The 18,061-nt window shown below is 40.6% G+C and overlaps 1 protein-coding gene across 5 annotated transcripts in view; it reads right to left on the reverse strand.

Annotated features, from left to right (window-relative positions):
- Positions 1–448: 448 nt before the first annotated feature.
- The window catches only part of LOC131942856 (ras-related protein Rab-35), a 31,155-nt gene continuing 13,542 nt past the window's right edge, over positions 449–18,061 (reverse strand). For 2 of the 5 annotated variants that reach the window (XM_059302813.1, XM_059302816.1), the window contains exons 2-3: positions 2,553–2,739; positions 449–2,124 (exon numbers count right to left, since the gene is read on the reverse strand). In XM_059302813.1, coding sequence (XP_059158796.1) covers positions 1,672–2,124; positions 2,553–2,739 — 640 coding nt within the window. In that variant the 3' untranslated portion in view covers positions 449–1,671. Of the gene's footprint in view, positions 2,125–2,552; positions 2,740–7,484; positions 7,837–13,154; positions 13,581–16,883; positions 16,975–18,061 lie in introns of those variants that run through there. The other 3 variants (XM_059302817.1, XM_059302814.1, XM_059302815.1) reach the window with 3 other exon arrangements.

Consider the following 18,061-nt stretch of genomic DNA (forward strand, 5'->3'; position numbering starts at 1 on the left):
AACAGATGAACTCTACTTCATCTGTCCCATGTGTCTTAGTCATGAATGGATATGGATGATGATGAAATTACTTTTTAAAAATATACAACAGGCATATTCAATGTTAATCCACGGTGTCATATACTGTTAGGATAAAGTTATGTATGGCATCAAATCTACTTGATACTCAGCACCAATGGGATGGTGCGGTCTGGGGGTAGAGCACTTGACTGCTAACCCAAAAGTTTCATGTTCTAATATCAGACTTGCATGTGTATAGCATCCCTAAGTTCACCCATTGATAGGGAAAATGTAAGATGGCTGGCCACATTAGTGACCATAGTATTCTTCTTTTGTCAAGGTCACAGAAACAGAAACTCTACTTCATCTGCCTTACAGACCATGAGGTTCACATGGGTAACTTTTACTTTAGCACGAAGTATCTGGAAACTTAAAATATTTGGTGTACTATTAATGCAATAAAAAACACTTAACATTCACAAAATAAATACAAGACTATTATTTATAATGAATAAATAAATCTCAAAGGGGCACGTTACAATGCTTACATGAGCCTATCATACACTGAGAATAATGTCAGGTACATGTGTCACAATCTTCAAAGCTGGAACACCTTCCATTCTAATTCATCATCCCATTGATAAATAAATTAAATAAAATGTGTTTAAACCAATCTCTTTTTAAATCAAATGTGAAAAAAAAATTTAAAACATTAATTCTAAAATATATCAAAATTACAATTTAATTAAATATAATTTTATTTTTTTTTTGTTTCCAGCTTCTACTAAGTTAGTGAAAATTAATTTACCCACTAATGTAAAGTTCAATGGAGAATGGGCATAGAGAAACACAAAATAAAAAGATAAAAGTTACAAACCACCTGATCACAAGCTACAAGATAGGACTCAGTGGCCATGATAGACCTGATATACCCAGTAAAAGCTGATTGGTTACAGCTGCTACATAGCTGGTAGCTGGTGAAGGTGCCCAGCTGTGATATATATAGCTGCACTGTTAGATTCAATGACAACATCACATTAAAAAAATTGCTGCCAGATTTTTGCTGGTTAACTCTCTGACTTATGAAAGCTCTCAACATTGCTCTACTTTCTGTTTCTCTATACTATTATAGGCTTAGAAATTTTTCCATGTCAGATAAATATTTTGTAATAACAGCCAATAACCTTGTTTCAGTTATAAATGTATGTGGCAAACTAAAACTTTTTTGTGAATAATGAAAATTATTTAGACTTCATAAACATTTTCCCACAAAACAATTGCTTTAAAGGATACATTTTTCTACGAAGTACTATAGTGTATGAGCAAAAAATTCTTTTCTTTTGATATGGAGCACCAAAATTTATTAGTGCATCTTGTTTGTGTGAAGTAACCAATGTTGGCCCAAGATTGGCCCAATGTTGGTCCCAGGTAATTTTTCCAGCAGCACCGAGCCACATCTGGCACCAAAAGTCTTTAAAGTGTCGTTCTGGCTCCAGCAAAGCTGGCACAGAGATCAGCTCAAGCTACTGATCACACATAATGATGATCACACATCATGATGTGTAGTATAAAGAGGTGACATCGTGATGATACATCACCATATTCTGCTTACACATGACCAGATGTGTATTACGTAATCTCTTAAAGTCTGTTCTAGTCCAGTCGGCAGCATCAGCAGCACCTGCGTTTCTCAGGCACCACCTCTCTGTCTGGTGTTTCACCTGGGCGCACCAGGTCCCTGCGCATCGTCATGCGGGAAACAGACTCCTGATGCAGGACTCGGGCCATGTCCTGAAACATGTCCTCCAGCCCCAGACAGTCCTTACACGAGACCCTGTACACGCCAGACAGCACGTCCTGACACTGTGACATGAACTGCTCCAGGTCCGTCTCTGTCACGACGTTCCCACTGCCGTCTGCCGGCACCTGGTCGGACATGTTCCCACAGAGGAATATTTTGGCGCCCTCGGCGTTCATGACGATGTCGAGGATGTACTGGGAGAGGATGGTGAAGGTGTCCTTGTTGTTGACGCTGTAGCAGAGGAGGGCGGCGTGGGCGCCCCTGTAGTAGCTGGAGCCAATGAAAGACATGCGCTCCATGCCACCTGTGTCCCACAGGGTCAGCTGAAACACAGGAAAAATTCCAGTTATTTAAAGCGTTGTCTTAAGGATATGATGAATATCATGAAACAACAGTAGTGCTCATGCAGGTTAGAAATAATAAATTAACTTGTATGAACTGATGATTAAATTAAGTGTTTAATTTAAAAACATAAAATATTGAATGTAGGCTTCTCCTCAAGGCCTACTATCAAAATCTAGGGGCGCTGGTCAATGACTATGTTTACATTAAAAAGTCTAGTTCTGCATTATACTATGTTCTCCTGTAAATGATGCTCAATGGATTTACCAAGACAAGATGCCAGTCCTGGTCAGTGGCCAATAATAACCAGCTGACCTAATAGACCTACCTTAACATCTTGTGAGACAAGGTTAATAGTCTAGGTGCACTGGTCAGTACTAGCTGACCTCCACATGACCTAATGACCTACCTTAACATCCTGGGAGCCGAGGTTGATGGTCCTTGTGCACTGGTCCAGGCCTATAGACGACTGTTTGCCGGTGGCCGTGGTGAAGGAGTTGTTCATGAACCTCCTGAAGATGGAGCTCTTGCCCACGCCGTACTCGCCGTGTAGGATCACCTTGTAGCTGGGGATACCGGTGGCCATCTTGTAGGATCTATGGGAGGAACAAACACGGCGTCATAAGACGGTGTGTTTTTTATCAGGGGGCAACAGGGCGTCGTTCAGACTGAGTTTTAAGTTAGGGGCGCAAACAGTGTGTCTTTCACACTGGAGTCCAGAGATGATGAAGACACACCAAAATAGCGCTAGAGTCCATAGAGGTAATAAAGAAGACAACCAGGTTATTTTTAACAGTAGATTTGTGAGAGGGGAGAGGGTGGGGGAGGGGATAATCTAAGCACCCTCAAGTCAGAGGTATTCACATTTGTTACACCAGCTGGTGGTCGACTAACCACTTCTTATATGATGTTCATCGATAAATCATCAATATCAATCGTGTTTTAAATGAGTAAAACAGAAGGATAAAATATTACAAAAATTAATCCAGTCGCGTTAAAAACGTGATTTTATTGTGTGCAAAAGCAGTATAGCCAGAGATTGATGTGTTGTGAAAGCCTTTGCTATAGGTCTGGATATTGCAGTAGTATGAACGCCCTAGTTCTTGTTGTTGCTGTATTGTGAACGCCCTAGCTATAGCCTCTCGACCAGCTTTGATCCGACCCTCAAGCTGTGACGGCCCATCACCTCATCTGATTACATCCACCAACACCGAACTGCCAATCAGCCCACTCGGCACTGGACTCTGCCGTAACAGCTGGCGTTAATCAAGGCCTAATTAATTAGCAGTAGGGCGGCGCCCACACTTACACTAGCCTAAACAGTCCGTGATGCAATGACGTCACATCATCATGCCGATGAAAACGACCACATCATTCGACCTCCAATCTATTTTTAGAACACAGCTAAATCCAATGTACGGTGTGGTTGAGTAACAAAGCTTGCAGGTGAGAAATCCGTGGAAATTAGTTCAAATCTTCGTGGTGATAGATCTTATTATCTTTGTAACTACCCTGAGCCCACCCAGCTCTAATGAGTACCTAACCCTATGAGTTGGTAAGTATAAACGATTACCTTAACTTTACAACCTTTCCTAAGACGTCGGGCTCTTAAAGCAGATGTACTCTGCTTCCTCTACTCTTGAAGAGTTGGACATGCTACCTTATGTAAACTTTTTTGAAGATGACCCACACATTAGAAAAGCGGATTTTTAAACTGATTCAGCTATCTAACTTACCTGTAAGTAGTCAAGATTAGTCAAGCAATGACATGCGTTTTTTTTAATATCAAATTTTGAAGCAAGTAAACTCAATATAACACCTCATGCTTACATTAAACTCTGGACAACATGCGCTTTCTGCTTGTCTAAAACACCACACAGTAAACTGGGCCGTAGTGGATTAGAGGTCTTAAACCTACATTATAATTAGCACGCAACTTGTGACATTGTTACGTCATTTTTTTACGTCTGCAAAAAAAAACTGCCTAGCTCGCAAAGCTTTTGACCCTAACAAAACGTAATTTTTTTTTCTTGAGGCTCAGCTAAGGGCTGTAACTCTAATGTAAAGTGACGGAGCGACTCCATTGTTGACATGCGGGGAAAAGGTTTGCTGTGTTCAGGCGACACGTGACACCGCGAGACAGAGGCTACAAATAACAACAGGGGGGGGGGGGGGGAGTGCTTTGTTTATATGCGCAACCGGAAGTCAACAAACAGTAGCATGTGTTGACGCGTGCTGCTGGTAAAGTCGTCTAGCCTTGCTACGCGAGAGAGAAGTGAATTACATGAAACTTAAATATCGGGAGAGCCACTTGATTTACAGACGGTTTTCTTAAAGTCAGTGTTTCTTTCAAACAACTGAGAACGTCTACCGCCGTTTCCCATCTCAACCCCAACCCCAGACAAAAACGAATTTACATAGAAAATACCTGGAAAATATAAATTATAATAATAACAGCCCTCCTCCCACCCCCCGAGAAAAAGCTTGAAAGAAACCCTTATCAGATCATAAATTGTCTTCATTTAGCACAAATATTAAGACCCTAACATAAGTCCAAACCCTCACCCAACTGACAAAAAAGCAGATACTAAGACAGACACAACAGCCTACCAACATGACCGAGATGGACTGCAGACCATCAGAAAATGAAAGTTGGCTGTGTGTGAGTGAAGGTCAGCCGTGACAAGGGAAACAACCCATAACTACCAGCTGACAATTAGCTGATTAGAGTACCTTGTACTCTCAATGTGTGTGGTGGTTGAGGTGTGTGTGTGGAGGGGGGGGAGTATGTATAAATGTCACACAAGGCAGAAATATAACAACTAGTTGACTTGTCATAACATCGACTGTGATGGCTGAATAAAACGGTTTTAGGGTTCTAGCTTTGGTCTATATTATATGTGAGTTAAATTATGTTCTAGCAGTTGCTGACGGTAGCATAAGGTTATATTTAACTCAACAATAACTGCACTCGTCAATTTTAAGCCACGGTTGGTTCACTTCCGGTTGTGCACATATTATACAAGTGTATCAGTTACATATACAAGTGTATCAGTTACATATACAAGTGTGTCATTTAACAGGAATAAGATCTGTTGTCAATGACACATGGCAGGTACAACAACGACATGTCAAGTACATAAATGACATATATGTCAGACACATCAATGACACATGGCAGGTACAACAACGACATGCCTTGTACATGAGTGGCATTTCAAGTATATCAATGTCATTGTAATTGCGTCCATTATATCTTCAAGTCTCCTTCCTTACACGAGCAACGTAAACCACATCAATTGGGCTTCAGTTAAAAGGGCACCCATTCACGATTTTAACCACAGTATATCTACAGGGTGATAGAATTAAAGGAAGACGACTTATTATTGAGTAGTGACGTCAAATACAGCACTAAAAATGTTTTCCTTTTAAACAGCTGAGCAATAACCATTAATGGACCTTGAACTTTTGATATTCAAATTCTCAAGGTTAGAGTATTTAGCGTGCGTAGTTTTTATTTAATTTTTAATGCATGATAACATCCAAGAGTATTAAACGACTGATAAGATAAATGTTATCAGACGTGTAGTGTATCGGTGTTTGTGTCAATTAAATTCCCGTCAGGCAAAAAAAAACTGGAAAGTTTATGAGAGAAAAAAACAAGGAGTTAAATAAGAACCGAAACAAAATTAGAGAAATTTAAGAACCAATGTGATAAAACGTACGTCTGGTGCGGCGTGTTTCATAAGACGTAGTGGTATCAACCCAGCCGAGGTAGAGATGTCGGGTTGAGTTTTTGGTTGTTTTAGATCGGTCAGTGTGATACGGAGGGTTGTAACACAATGTTGTGGGTGGGGGTAGATACTAGACCCCCACCCCAGACTCTCTACCCCACCACCTCAACCAACATCATACCGGTCCACGTGAGAATGTTCTGGAATCTAATCAACAATCTGCTGTTTATCGGGATAGAGATAACTTTCTAAAACAACGATTGGCTATCCCAACTCGCCAAGTCATCGTGTTTTATTGAAACGTTATTTGAACTATTTATAGCACATTCATGCTAGTCAGAGGAGGCGTGGTCTAGAGAAAGAGTACATTGCAGCATAACAAAAAAAAACGGTCTTGGGAGGGGGGGGGAGACACTCCCAAGTCCACCTAACTTATCAGATGCTAGGGACAATATATCTCATAGCACAACAACTACCTGTGACAACACAACAGCACCTCGTATAAAATATCTTCGAACGAATATCTTCAGCGAAATACTTAAATTACTAGCAGATAAGTATGTCATTAATTCATAACACGTACCACGACACAACATGAACTCTAGTGACTTACTGCAACACACGTCTAAAGACGTTTAACAGTCAGATATAGGTATATAAACGTCTAACTGTCAGATACAAGTCTAAAGACGTCTGTCAGATACAACACATCTAAAGAAGTCTAACTGTCAGATACAAGTCTAAAGACGTCTAACTGTCAGATACAACACACGTCTAAAGACGTCTAACTGTCAGATACAACACACGTCTAAAGACGTCTAACTGTCAGATACAACACACGTCTAAAGACGTCTAACTGTCAGATACAACACACGTCTAAAGACGTCTAACTGTCAGATACAACACACGTCTAAAGATGTCTAACTGTCAGATACAACACACGTCTAAAGACGTCTAACTGTCAGATACAACACACGTCTAAAGACGTCTAACTGTCAGATACAACACACGTCTAAAGACGTCTAACTGTCAGATACAACACACGTCTAAAGACGTCTAACTGTCAGATACAACACACGTCTAAAGACGTCTAACTGTTAGATACAACACACGTCTAAAGACGTCTAACTGTCAGATACAACACACGTCTAAAGACGTCTGTCAGATACAACACACGTCTAAAGACGTCTGTCAGATACGACACACGTCTAAAGACGTCTAACTGTCAGATACAACACACGTCTAAAGACGTCTAACTGTCAGATACAACACACGTCTAAAGACGTCTAACTGTCAGATACAACACACGTCTAAAGACGTCTGTCAAATACAACACACGTCTAAAGACGTCTAACCTACATATACAACACACGTCTAAAGACGTCTAAGTGTCAGATGGCCTACAACACACGTCTAAAGACGTCTAACTGTCAGATACAACACACGTCTAAAGACGTCTAACCTAAATATACAACACACGTCTAAAGACGTCTAACCTAAATATACAACACACGTCTAAAGACGTCTAACTGTCAGATACAACACACGTCTGCCGACGTCTAAGTGTCAGATGGCCTACAACACAGAGTTTAAGACGTCTGACTTACTGTAGCGGGTGTTAATCCGTCTTCCCCTCACACAAACAACTGCCCGTCCATCAGTCTTAGTGTTAATCCCGTCGTACTATCCCCCGATCAGATTAGTACCACAGCGGTCCTATAAGAGGCGTTAATCACTGAACACGACGTCACGCCACGGTGACTAGAATAGTACCACAGCTATCCACTAACGCTTAGACAGGGCGGTAATCCAATTCTAATAAAGTCCAGTTGGTTCCCATCACAACCGTCCCATTAGACACTCGACCACCTGCTCGTATCAGAACAGACACGAGTCGTGAACGACAGATCGCTGTATCACACTCGCGTGTTGTTGCCGTTACCACACTACACACGGGGAGATAACTGGGCCAAAGTTTTGTTGTCATGGTGTCACGTGCCGGGGCAGACGCACGCGACGTGGATGTCGTCACATGTCTGTCATGTCGTGGTCCGGAGTTCGATTCTTTATGAGGAATACTGCATCAGACATGTAATCCACCAACATCGAGATAGTCTAAGTAAGCCTTCTGACAGTTTAAACTACGAGACAACTTGTTCCAGACATTAATACAGCATGCCTGGCATTCCAGAGATTACCCAAGTAGATATGAGAGGTGTTAAGTGCGGGTCTAGTGTCGTGTGCTGCCCTCGTCAAACACGAGTACACCCCATGTACGCAGTGCCCTGCATGTACACACATCGTGTGGGGTGATAAAATCGTTCTAGAACATTTTATACTTGAAGATGTGTACCTTGGAATATCGTTTACAAGGAAGGTTGGGATAAAACTTAAGTCCACTATTTGTGGGCATCAAGCCACGAATACAACACCAATAATGATAAAGATAACACTACAAATGTAAGACACCAGTCCAATATAACACCACTATTGTAATCCACCAATACAACACCACTAATGTAAGACACCAATACAACTACACTAAAGAAAGACACCAAAACAACACCATTAATATAAGACACTAATAAAACACCATTAATATAAGACACCAATTTAACACCACTAATATAAGACACCAATACAACACCACTAATGTAATCTACCAATATAAAACCACTAATGTAATACAACAATACACCACCACTACGTAATCCACCAATACAACACCACTAATATAAGACACATATACACCACCACTAATGTAATCCACCAATACACCACTATGTAATCAACCAATATACCACTATGTAATCAACCAATATACCACTATGTAAAATGTAATCAACCAATATACAAGTCTAATTAGAACTGATGTATGGGTCAGCAGAAGAACAGGTGAATTAATGAGCTCCTAATGAGAAGGTAATAATTGCTGAAACATGACGCAGTTCATTAACATAGAGATTGCTTTTTCTCAGCAAATTCAGCTGTTATTTCAGCAAGAAAAACTGAAGGGGGTGGGGTAGGGGGGGGGGGGGTTACAAAACTATTCAATTAAACTGAAATGTAGGGAGATTTAAAACGTTTCATTAATGAGCGGAATTGTTAGCTTTTGTATTTTTGTAAATACACAAAGTTTGATTTCATGGAATAAATACAACAGTAGTTTGATGCATGGAGTAAGTACAGAGGTAATACGCGACAATAAAGCCTAAACGTTACTTTGAGCGTAAGCCAGACAGCTAAAATGTAAGCCAGACAGCTATAATGTAAACCAGATAGCTATAATGTAAGACAGACAGCTATAATGTAAGACAGACATGTAAGACAGACAGCTATGATGTAAGACAGACAGCTATAATGTAAGACAGACAGCTATGATGTAAGCGAGACAAAAGAAATCTTACCTACCAATGCGAATGTGGCCGTACAATGACGCACAAAATAACAACATAGGGGACGTGTAGTGGAATAAAATCAACGCTGGTTGCGTGACTTGGGAGATTGCGACGTCATGGACGGTTACGTCATGACAGCTCATTGTGCTGGTCACGTGACAGTGAGCCCGTCCCCCACCCCTATTGATGTTGTGCCCTATTATTTTATTTTATTTTTTTTGCCTCGCATCACGATAAAAATAAAATGACAGCCGATGAAGAACTAAATCTCGCACCATACTCTGAACGGTCTGATAACGTTGCCATGGTCACGTGGTCAGGGGTAGCCAGTCATTAGAGATTAAGGCTTGACCTCGTGCGTGCCGGGTTTGCAGTTGCCTAGCAACCATGCCGGCCATTTCCAGTTATTAGTGTCAATTATTTCGTCATTAATGACGTAACAGTACCGCTGATCCGCTGCTTAAGCCTATTTGATTGGACAAGACGCCTCGTGACGTAACCAAGACGTGTGTGCGAACATGCACGAGGTGGCGTAACAATGGAGAGTGAGGAGGGGAGGGGGGAGTTGATTCAACTATGATGTAAATTTTTAAAACTAAGCTACTAAATAACATCTGTATTCGCGTGTGTTCGCAACGGTTTCCTACTGTTCTGTATAAAAAAAATTAAAAATGTAAAAAAATCCCTGGGCTAAGTCAACCGTGAAATTAACGCCTCAGAACATCGTGTGCTACGTCAACCGTGACGTAACCGATTGGATAGCGGTACGTAGCGCGTGACGCCCTGATGAGAATTTCGGAGCATGAAGCTTGTCCTAGACCTAATTCGTTTATCAACAAAGTCAAACACACATTCTGTAAGAGCTGTTTATGGTATAAAGGCGTATGTTATTGGCCTATGTCGCATGTCAATAGTTGAGTTCAATCCAAGAATAAATCTTCTATAATATCTAAACGCGATCTCTGAAACCAAGTGGCCAGTGTCTCTGTCAGGCATATCTCCGGAGTCGATGTGGGAGGCACTGACAACAGAGTTTCTCCCTCCCCCCCCCCCCCGAATTTTTTTTACCGCCCCCCCCCCGAACGAAATGAAATTTATATAATTTATATAGAAAATATATACTTTTAACAGTGTCCGCCCCCCCCCCCCCCAAGAAAGTCTACCGCCCCCCTCCCCGAAAATTCCAAGTGCCCCCCCCCCCGGAGAAAAAAGTCTGGAAGAAACAATGACTGACAACCCCCCCCCCTCGAGCACGTCTACCAAACCAGAAAAAATGGGGGGGGGGGGAGATATAGAGAATAAAAACTGTTAACACTCCCCTCTTCAAGCGCCCCACCCCCCCCCCCCCCCTCCCTCCAGGAAAAAGTGAAACCCTGCAAATAGCAACCTCCGCTCACCAACCACAGGTCAGTGACGTAACGTCCGACCTAACAAATGTCCCAAACGAGCCCTGTATATCTGTATCTGTACCCCAGATAGGCTCTGTGTACACGACCTTCTGAGCTCCAATATAGCTCATGTAAACTGTGAGGCGCCCTCTATCAGCTGTCGGCGCGTGACGCAGCTAGACTGGACAGCAGGGGAAGATAACTGTGAAGGAGGGGCGTCTAAATATAGCACTCACAGGAAAAGTGAGTTAATTTCTGTATGGTGTCTAGGATAGTCCGGAGAAAGTACTGAATGACCCTCCAGAACATTATTAGTGCTACCCAAATCTCAAACATCAAATGTTAGTGGTTCGCTAACAGGGCATATGTAGTGGTTCCCTGAGAACATCACACAGCAGTCGGTTCCCGAGAACATCACACATCAGTTGTTCCCCAACTGAGAAGATCACACATTACAGATTCCCCCCATTACCCCACATCAATGGTCCCTACAACAGGACACGTACCACTACGATGTAGGTATAACCATAGACGAATGCTAATGTCGCCTATCATGTTGTGGTTTTCTTGACGAAATGTGTTTGCTGTAGTCAGACATTTGCCAGTAGGAGTACACAATTTTGGCTCAACACCGTTTTAAGAAAAACAAAAGGCCAATGTGGCCTATAACATTTAACTTTGATCTAATATGTTGTCCCGCTTTAAAGTGCTCACTATAAACATGGGCACGGGAAGTGGACACCTAATAAACAAGGTAAACAAGACTAAGTATGAAAACATAGACTTAAACACTGTTGTCTGTCTTCAGAAATGCTTGATGTTATTTATAACTCTTAACAGGACACTGTCGTAAATAGCATCAAGTATTTATGAAGACATAGACAAGACAGTGTTATAAATAGCATCAAGTATTTATGAAGACATAGACAAGACAGTGTTATAAATAGTATCAAGTATTTATGAAGACATAGACAAGAAACTGTTATAAATAGCATCATGTGTTTATGAAGACATACACAACAGTGTTATAAATAGCATCATGTGTTTATGAAGACTTAGACAACAGAGTACATGATAAGTGTAGCAAAGAAGGAAAACAAATCGGGTCACGTGGTTCGTGTAAAGTTTCAAGGACCGGCTTGTCGTCTCACCAACACACCCACTTCACGCTAAAGTACAGGCCCACTTCAGACAAGCCTATTTTAGACAAGCCCACTTCAGACAAGCCCACTTTAGACAAGCCCACTTCAGACAAGCCTATTTTAGACCAGCCCACTATAGATAAGCCCACTCTAGACAAGCCCACTTAAGACAAACTACCTTAGACCAGCCCACTTTAGAAAAGCCCACTCAAGACAAGCCCACTTTAGACTAGCCCATTTTTAAACAAGCCCATTTTAGACAAGCCTACTTTAGACAAGCCCATTTTAGACAATCCCACTTTATACAAGCCTATTCAGACAAGCCCACTTTAGACAAGCACACTCTAGACAAGCCTATTTTAGACCAGCCCACTTTAGACAAACCCGCTTTAGGACAAACCCACGTTAGACAAGCCCACTTTTAAGACCAGCCCACTTGATGAAAAAAATAATACAAGGCTTGGTACAAGAGCACTTCACAACATGGCAAGCTTGGCGCGATATTTTATAGGTCATTGCTACCACGCCCCCCCACCCACCCCCTCACCCACAGATGGTACCACTACAGCAGCAACAGCCGCGTGGCTGACCACTGGTTAAGTAGCCAGCATCCTCCACGTCGGGCGGTCAATCACCATCCAGTAGCCGCCCTCTACCCCCAACCACCGTCATTACTGCCAACAAAATGTGAAAATAATAACAGCACTGAAACATCCCGCACACCACTTTATTACAGTAAAATGTCCTGGCAATGTTACTGAATCTGTCCCTAAAACTTGCAATCTTAAACAGGCCTTAACTCGATCTACTCAGTCAAATAAATAGAAAATATAATTTGCGTCTGCACTAAGCATCTGTGTATTTTAATGCAATTATTTTAATTGTGTGAACACATGCGTTTTCCTGTACTGTATCTTTAAGAAAACTATAACGACAACCAATGCTAAAACTTAAATACGTGCACAGTGTGAAATAGAGTATACACTAAGACTCAGTCAAACAGAAAATTTATTGTGTAGCATACTTGTTTTTTATTGCTTTTATTTACTTTAGACATAAACACAGACCGGCATTATTTTTACTTTTTTTAAGACTCCTCCCAAAAATGTTTCATAAGCTACAGTTATAGTATAGTTTTTTACCATTAGATTTATCAATACAAAAAATTGTAGGCCCTATTTATTGTTTAATTTACTACAAAGTTTTAACAAACAGTTTACGTAATGTAACAGTTTTTACTTACTCACTATCTTTCTAAACTTATATTTGTGTGTAGATCTATTATTAGAGCCGCTTAGGGCATAAGCAAGATCTAATTTTTATATTAAAATATTAGCCAAACAACTTACATATTCTCGTCTGAATCGTCCATGTTTAATCTACGCCTTATCCAGCCCACTCATTGTGTGTAGTAATCCAGTTACGCTCCAGCGAATACGAGTTATGTAACACAAACCACGCGGCAAAGATGACACGGCCTTGTTTACATTTCTTTCACTTTGTCTTCCACAACACAGACCACATGCGTCTTTCACAGTTCTTTCCCTTCCTTACTCGGGTTTAGTATTCTTCTTAAAAATATTTTTAAGTGACGAAAATTTAACGAGTTTAACCCTACAATAAGAAGTCGAGTGGTAGGAAATAAACGCCGAGTGTGTGCTAACACAAAGAGGCGAAACACAGACACCGTGACCGAGTCGTGAGCACGGACAACACAGCTCGCGCGTGGGGCGAGCACACAGTGGCTGCCCTACTTCACGACAGCTGTTCGAAAACTTTTTTCGTCTCGCGGGGTTCTTCCCCTTGACCTAGCCACACCCACCCGAGCACCGCGGCAAATGGGACATGCGCCCTGCGGACACTTGCGATTGTTTACACAAGTAGCGGTGTCGTCACGACTCACAAAGGATTGGCGCTACATCGTTCCATTGTCTGTTGTCTCTATTGAAAGCACGTAACTGCGCCCATCTAGGTATAGGAATTTCTTTATAAAAGATTTTTAAAATAACAAGGTTTTTAACATCGGCTGCATATAATAGAATCTAAATGGTTTTTCAAAAAAGCAAACCGGAACACGACTAAATTCTAAATATATATCTTAGGTCTTATTACATAGAAATTCTAAAGAAACATAAATAGAATGACATGGTTCATCAAACAGGCACAAGTAGATAAAAGAATCTACGCATTGGGACATGTAGAAATACGTAGACGCCTGAATGTCAAGTTGGCATGTACTACACTTAGACATGGGAGATGACTCATGTCTAAATACAACCATACCCACTATTTATGTACGTTTTGTCATTCCGTCTGAGAGCAAAGGTTCTCACGCCATTTCACCATAATGTTAAACCATGTTAGACTTTGTCAACCACCTACAAGTAGCACCCCCCTCCCAGACCTCTAAGACCCCGACACCCTAACCCCAATGTTTCCATTTTAAAAGTTACCACAAATATAGTGAGTGTGAGTATCCTCACAAATTAAAGACATCTACAAGTACAGTGTACAAACGTCTACTGCACTTTAGCATAAACCTCACTACAACTACCATTTTCACATACTCAACACACTTAACATTTTAATAAATTTTATAAAAATACCACTAGCAGGGTTCATGCTCAAAAGTTCAAATAAAATTCCAGGAGTTTTCCAGGACTTTTCCAGGAGTTTAAAACAAAATTCAAGGAGATTTTAAAAACAAAAAAGAAACCCAATTTATACATTTTAAAAAAAAAAGCGTACTTAATAATACATTAAATTAGCTAAGCCAATGCAAAAATTTAATTTCAGTAAAAGTCAAACAGTATATTAGTTACATATTAGGATAGAGACTATAAATCTGACTACAGAACAGTTTGAATTTTCAAAATCTGACCATAAACAAAAAAGTTATGATTTTTTTTGTCATTAAAAAAAATAGCAGATTTTTCAGACAACCGGGATAGACCCTGAAAGAGGAAAAATACTGGGAGGGTATGGACCAAATTTTAAAGAGTTTTTCACTATAAAAGAGGTATAAATGCAAGCAGACTTCACCAATTAATATCATTTCGTGATATTTTATTGATTTTTGGATGCCAAATCCAATGATGCTAGGCTAGTCGGGCAACCCGATGAACGTTTCAGACGAATATTATGTAATTTCAGAGACAAAAGTCTGGCAAGATTTCTTGATCTATGCCCAAGGATTAGTAACATCAACTCCACAAAGTGAAGGGGGAAGGGAGGTGGGGTATGAAACCACCGTACGAGTGTTACACAACATCAAAGGCGACGATCGTCGGCTTTTCACGTCACGGCACGGAGTAGTGGGGCGGGTTGAGCTATGGATGTTACGTTGGGTGTTACATACCGTGTAGGATGGTCAGTGTCTTCCCCCACCCACCCCAGCCCATTTTGGTCGATTTGGCAAGCTATATTAAGCGTATTAACAATTTTTAGTCAACCGAAAAAAAAAAGAGCCACTGGAAATTTATTTTATTTTCTATAGGGCCTAGCCATTTTTACGAAAAATGAAACGTTACGCGAATCAGCATTGTTTGATCGGGTCGCAGCTATCCGGGTTTTCTAAAGAAGATTAATTTTGACGATTAGTCCTGAGCCGTAAATACTACTACAACTTGTTTTTGCTGTTTCAATAGTTTTAGACAAAGTATGCCTGTCTACTTTAAAAATCCAAAAGCCGACAAGTCAAACACGGGAACACATGTAGGCCTATCTATCTTTAGAAATTGTTTATAGTATCATCCAATCGGGTCAATCGCCTAGCGTCACGTGACCACACACTCGGCTGTGCTACACGATGTGTAGATCACGGCAGTGCGATTCAGTCGGACGACGGCCGATGCGTTTATTTTTATTTTCGTCCCATTTAAAAACTACTATTCAATTATTGGCGGAACAAAATCAAATAATTTCGGTCGGGTTTTGCGCAGCGGGTTAATAAAATTTCATGAGATTTTACGAGAATTTTTAAAATTTCAGGAGAATTCCAGGAGGTTTTGATATTTTTTCAAATTCCAGGAGAATTCCAGGAGATTTTTACGTTTTTTTAAATTCCAGGAGTTTTCCAGGACCTCCTGGAATTTCAGGAGGCCGCACGAACCCTGCACTAGTATTACTAGATCTGTGAACTTTGAACCCCAATCTTCAAAATGTTAAGAAACTTGAAATACGAAATTGTTGAAGACCTATTGATGTATGACCCCCACCTTTCATATTTTTGAGAACCCCTGCGTTAGCTCACGAACGAGAGACGGAAACTGACGACGGAAGGGCTGTGTGTGCGACAAGATACAAGCCAAGCTTAACGATGACAAATCAACTTAGATTTTTTAATTAACAGGTTCATTAATGAGTGTTCAGGATTTTGGACATAAACGATCAGCACGACTTCTCGAACCATTTCTTTATTTGATACAACAAAAAGACTGTCAATGATTCAGTCCACACCACACTGGAATGTTCTCAGTACTACTGACCAGTGTGAGCAGGGTTTAGACATTTTTCTCTGAGGGCTGGATGATTTGGGGGGGGGTGGGGGCATTTGAAATTCCATGGGTGGGGTGGTGAGGAAATGGTTCAAGTAAATGTTTCTATACAGACTTAATACTTTCTCTATTTCGTCAGAGGGGAATATGGACGCGCTACAGACTCTCTGCCCCCCCCCCCCCTCGCAATTCAGAGAATACAAACAAATACTTTGTGTGAGAAATGTGCATTAAAAATAAACATCCATTCGTCAGTGATAAGTATAGATCTATATAAAATAAACTAACGGAGAGGTAAATGATTAGCGAACAACAAAGAAAAAGATCGGTTTTTCGTTCACACCGCATCATGGCATGACCCAAAGAAAACGTTTCAGTGTTTTAATAACGTAATGTAACTTACCATATCGTCCTAACAAACAAAAAAATTCGCACTGATTATAAAGGATCAAATCTCCAAAATTAAGATCTCTTGAGCTTATACACTAGCACACACAAAAAAATCTAAAATATATTTTTTTTAAAGTAGCAAGCTTTAAACCGTTCTTAAAACGTATTTATAAAAAGTCAGGTAGATCTCACCTGGTGTGGTTGCGAACAGAGTACGACCAAGATTTTAACCCCCGGTGTTTTAAAAAATTCAGTTCCTTGTTGTAAATCTAGCACGGTGTGGTCACGAGGCTTAAATACCTTTACTCAGGTGTACGTTACGTCAGCAGGCACCAGCCACAATAAAATAATTTTATAACAACACATCACGTGGCTGTACTTGTAATAATTTTTTTTTATTGTGCTTTAGCTTAAACAGATACACTTTACAGAAAGATTTTGGTACTGTCGAGTAGCCATACCCTCAGATTCGAATAGAGTATCGCGATAACGGTACTTGAACTCTCGCCCAGTCAGTGTTTCTTTCAGACTTTTCTCGGGGGGGGGGCTTGATTTTTTCGGTGGGGGGAGGACGAACAAAATTTTCCCGGGGATGGGGGGGGGACACTGGTAAAAAGTAAATATTTTCTATATAAATTCCATTTCGTTCGTGGGGGGGGGGTGGAAAAGTAGCCTGGAAGAAACTCGTCCTAACCCCCATACCAACCTATAACCACTGTCTTTAATGAAAATTCTAACCGAAATAGATCTAGTAACCTTTTCTCTAACGCAGACGCGAAATATTTCCCAAACTCAAACGCTAAGCTTATCGCTATTTATAATAACGATGATAGACTTTACCCAAACCAAAAGTACAATTAATGAATTTTCCGATGATATTCGTAATCAATAATAGCTGAACATGATTTATACCCCGCAATACCCGCTCTATCATTAAGACACTCCACTCCTATTTTCGTCTGTTAAAAGAGATAAGTCTATAGGCCTACGTGAAATAATAAACGGTTACACAGATAAATATTGAACCTGAGAAACTCTTATCAACAAAATAAGATATACGCACTGTTGATATCTGGCAGAGGGAAAACCCGATATTTAAAAATTCTAATTTTAGCAGCTGACTGCTTACATTGACTCCCGCGGTGAAAGAAAGAATAAAAAGAAAGTTAAAAATAGATCCAAAACTGACGAGGTCAAAACAGCCGTTAAATTGTGTGTACGCTTCACCTGGGAAGTGAAAGGGAGGGGAGGGGGAAATACCCCCCTCATATGGAACTGTTTAAATATTTTACCTGGGAAGAAAATCTGAAAATTCTGGTACCACTGGTCTTATCGTAGATGGCTAGTTTTCTCTCTGGTCTAATACGTGG

Source organism: Physella acuta, unplaced genomic scaffold (assembly GCF_028476545.2).
Source record: "Physella acuta isolate Inbredline_101_S28 unplaced genomic scaffold, ASM2847654v3 ptg000429l, whole genome shotgun sequence".
Classification (NCBI taxonomy): Eukaryota; Metazoa; Mollusca; class Gastropoda; family Physidae; genus Physella; species Physella acuta.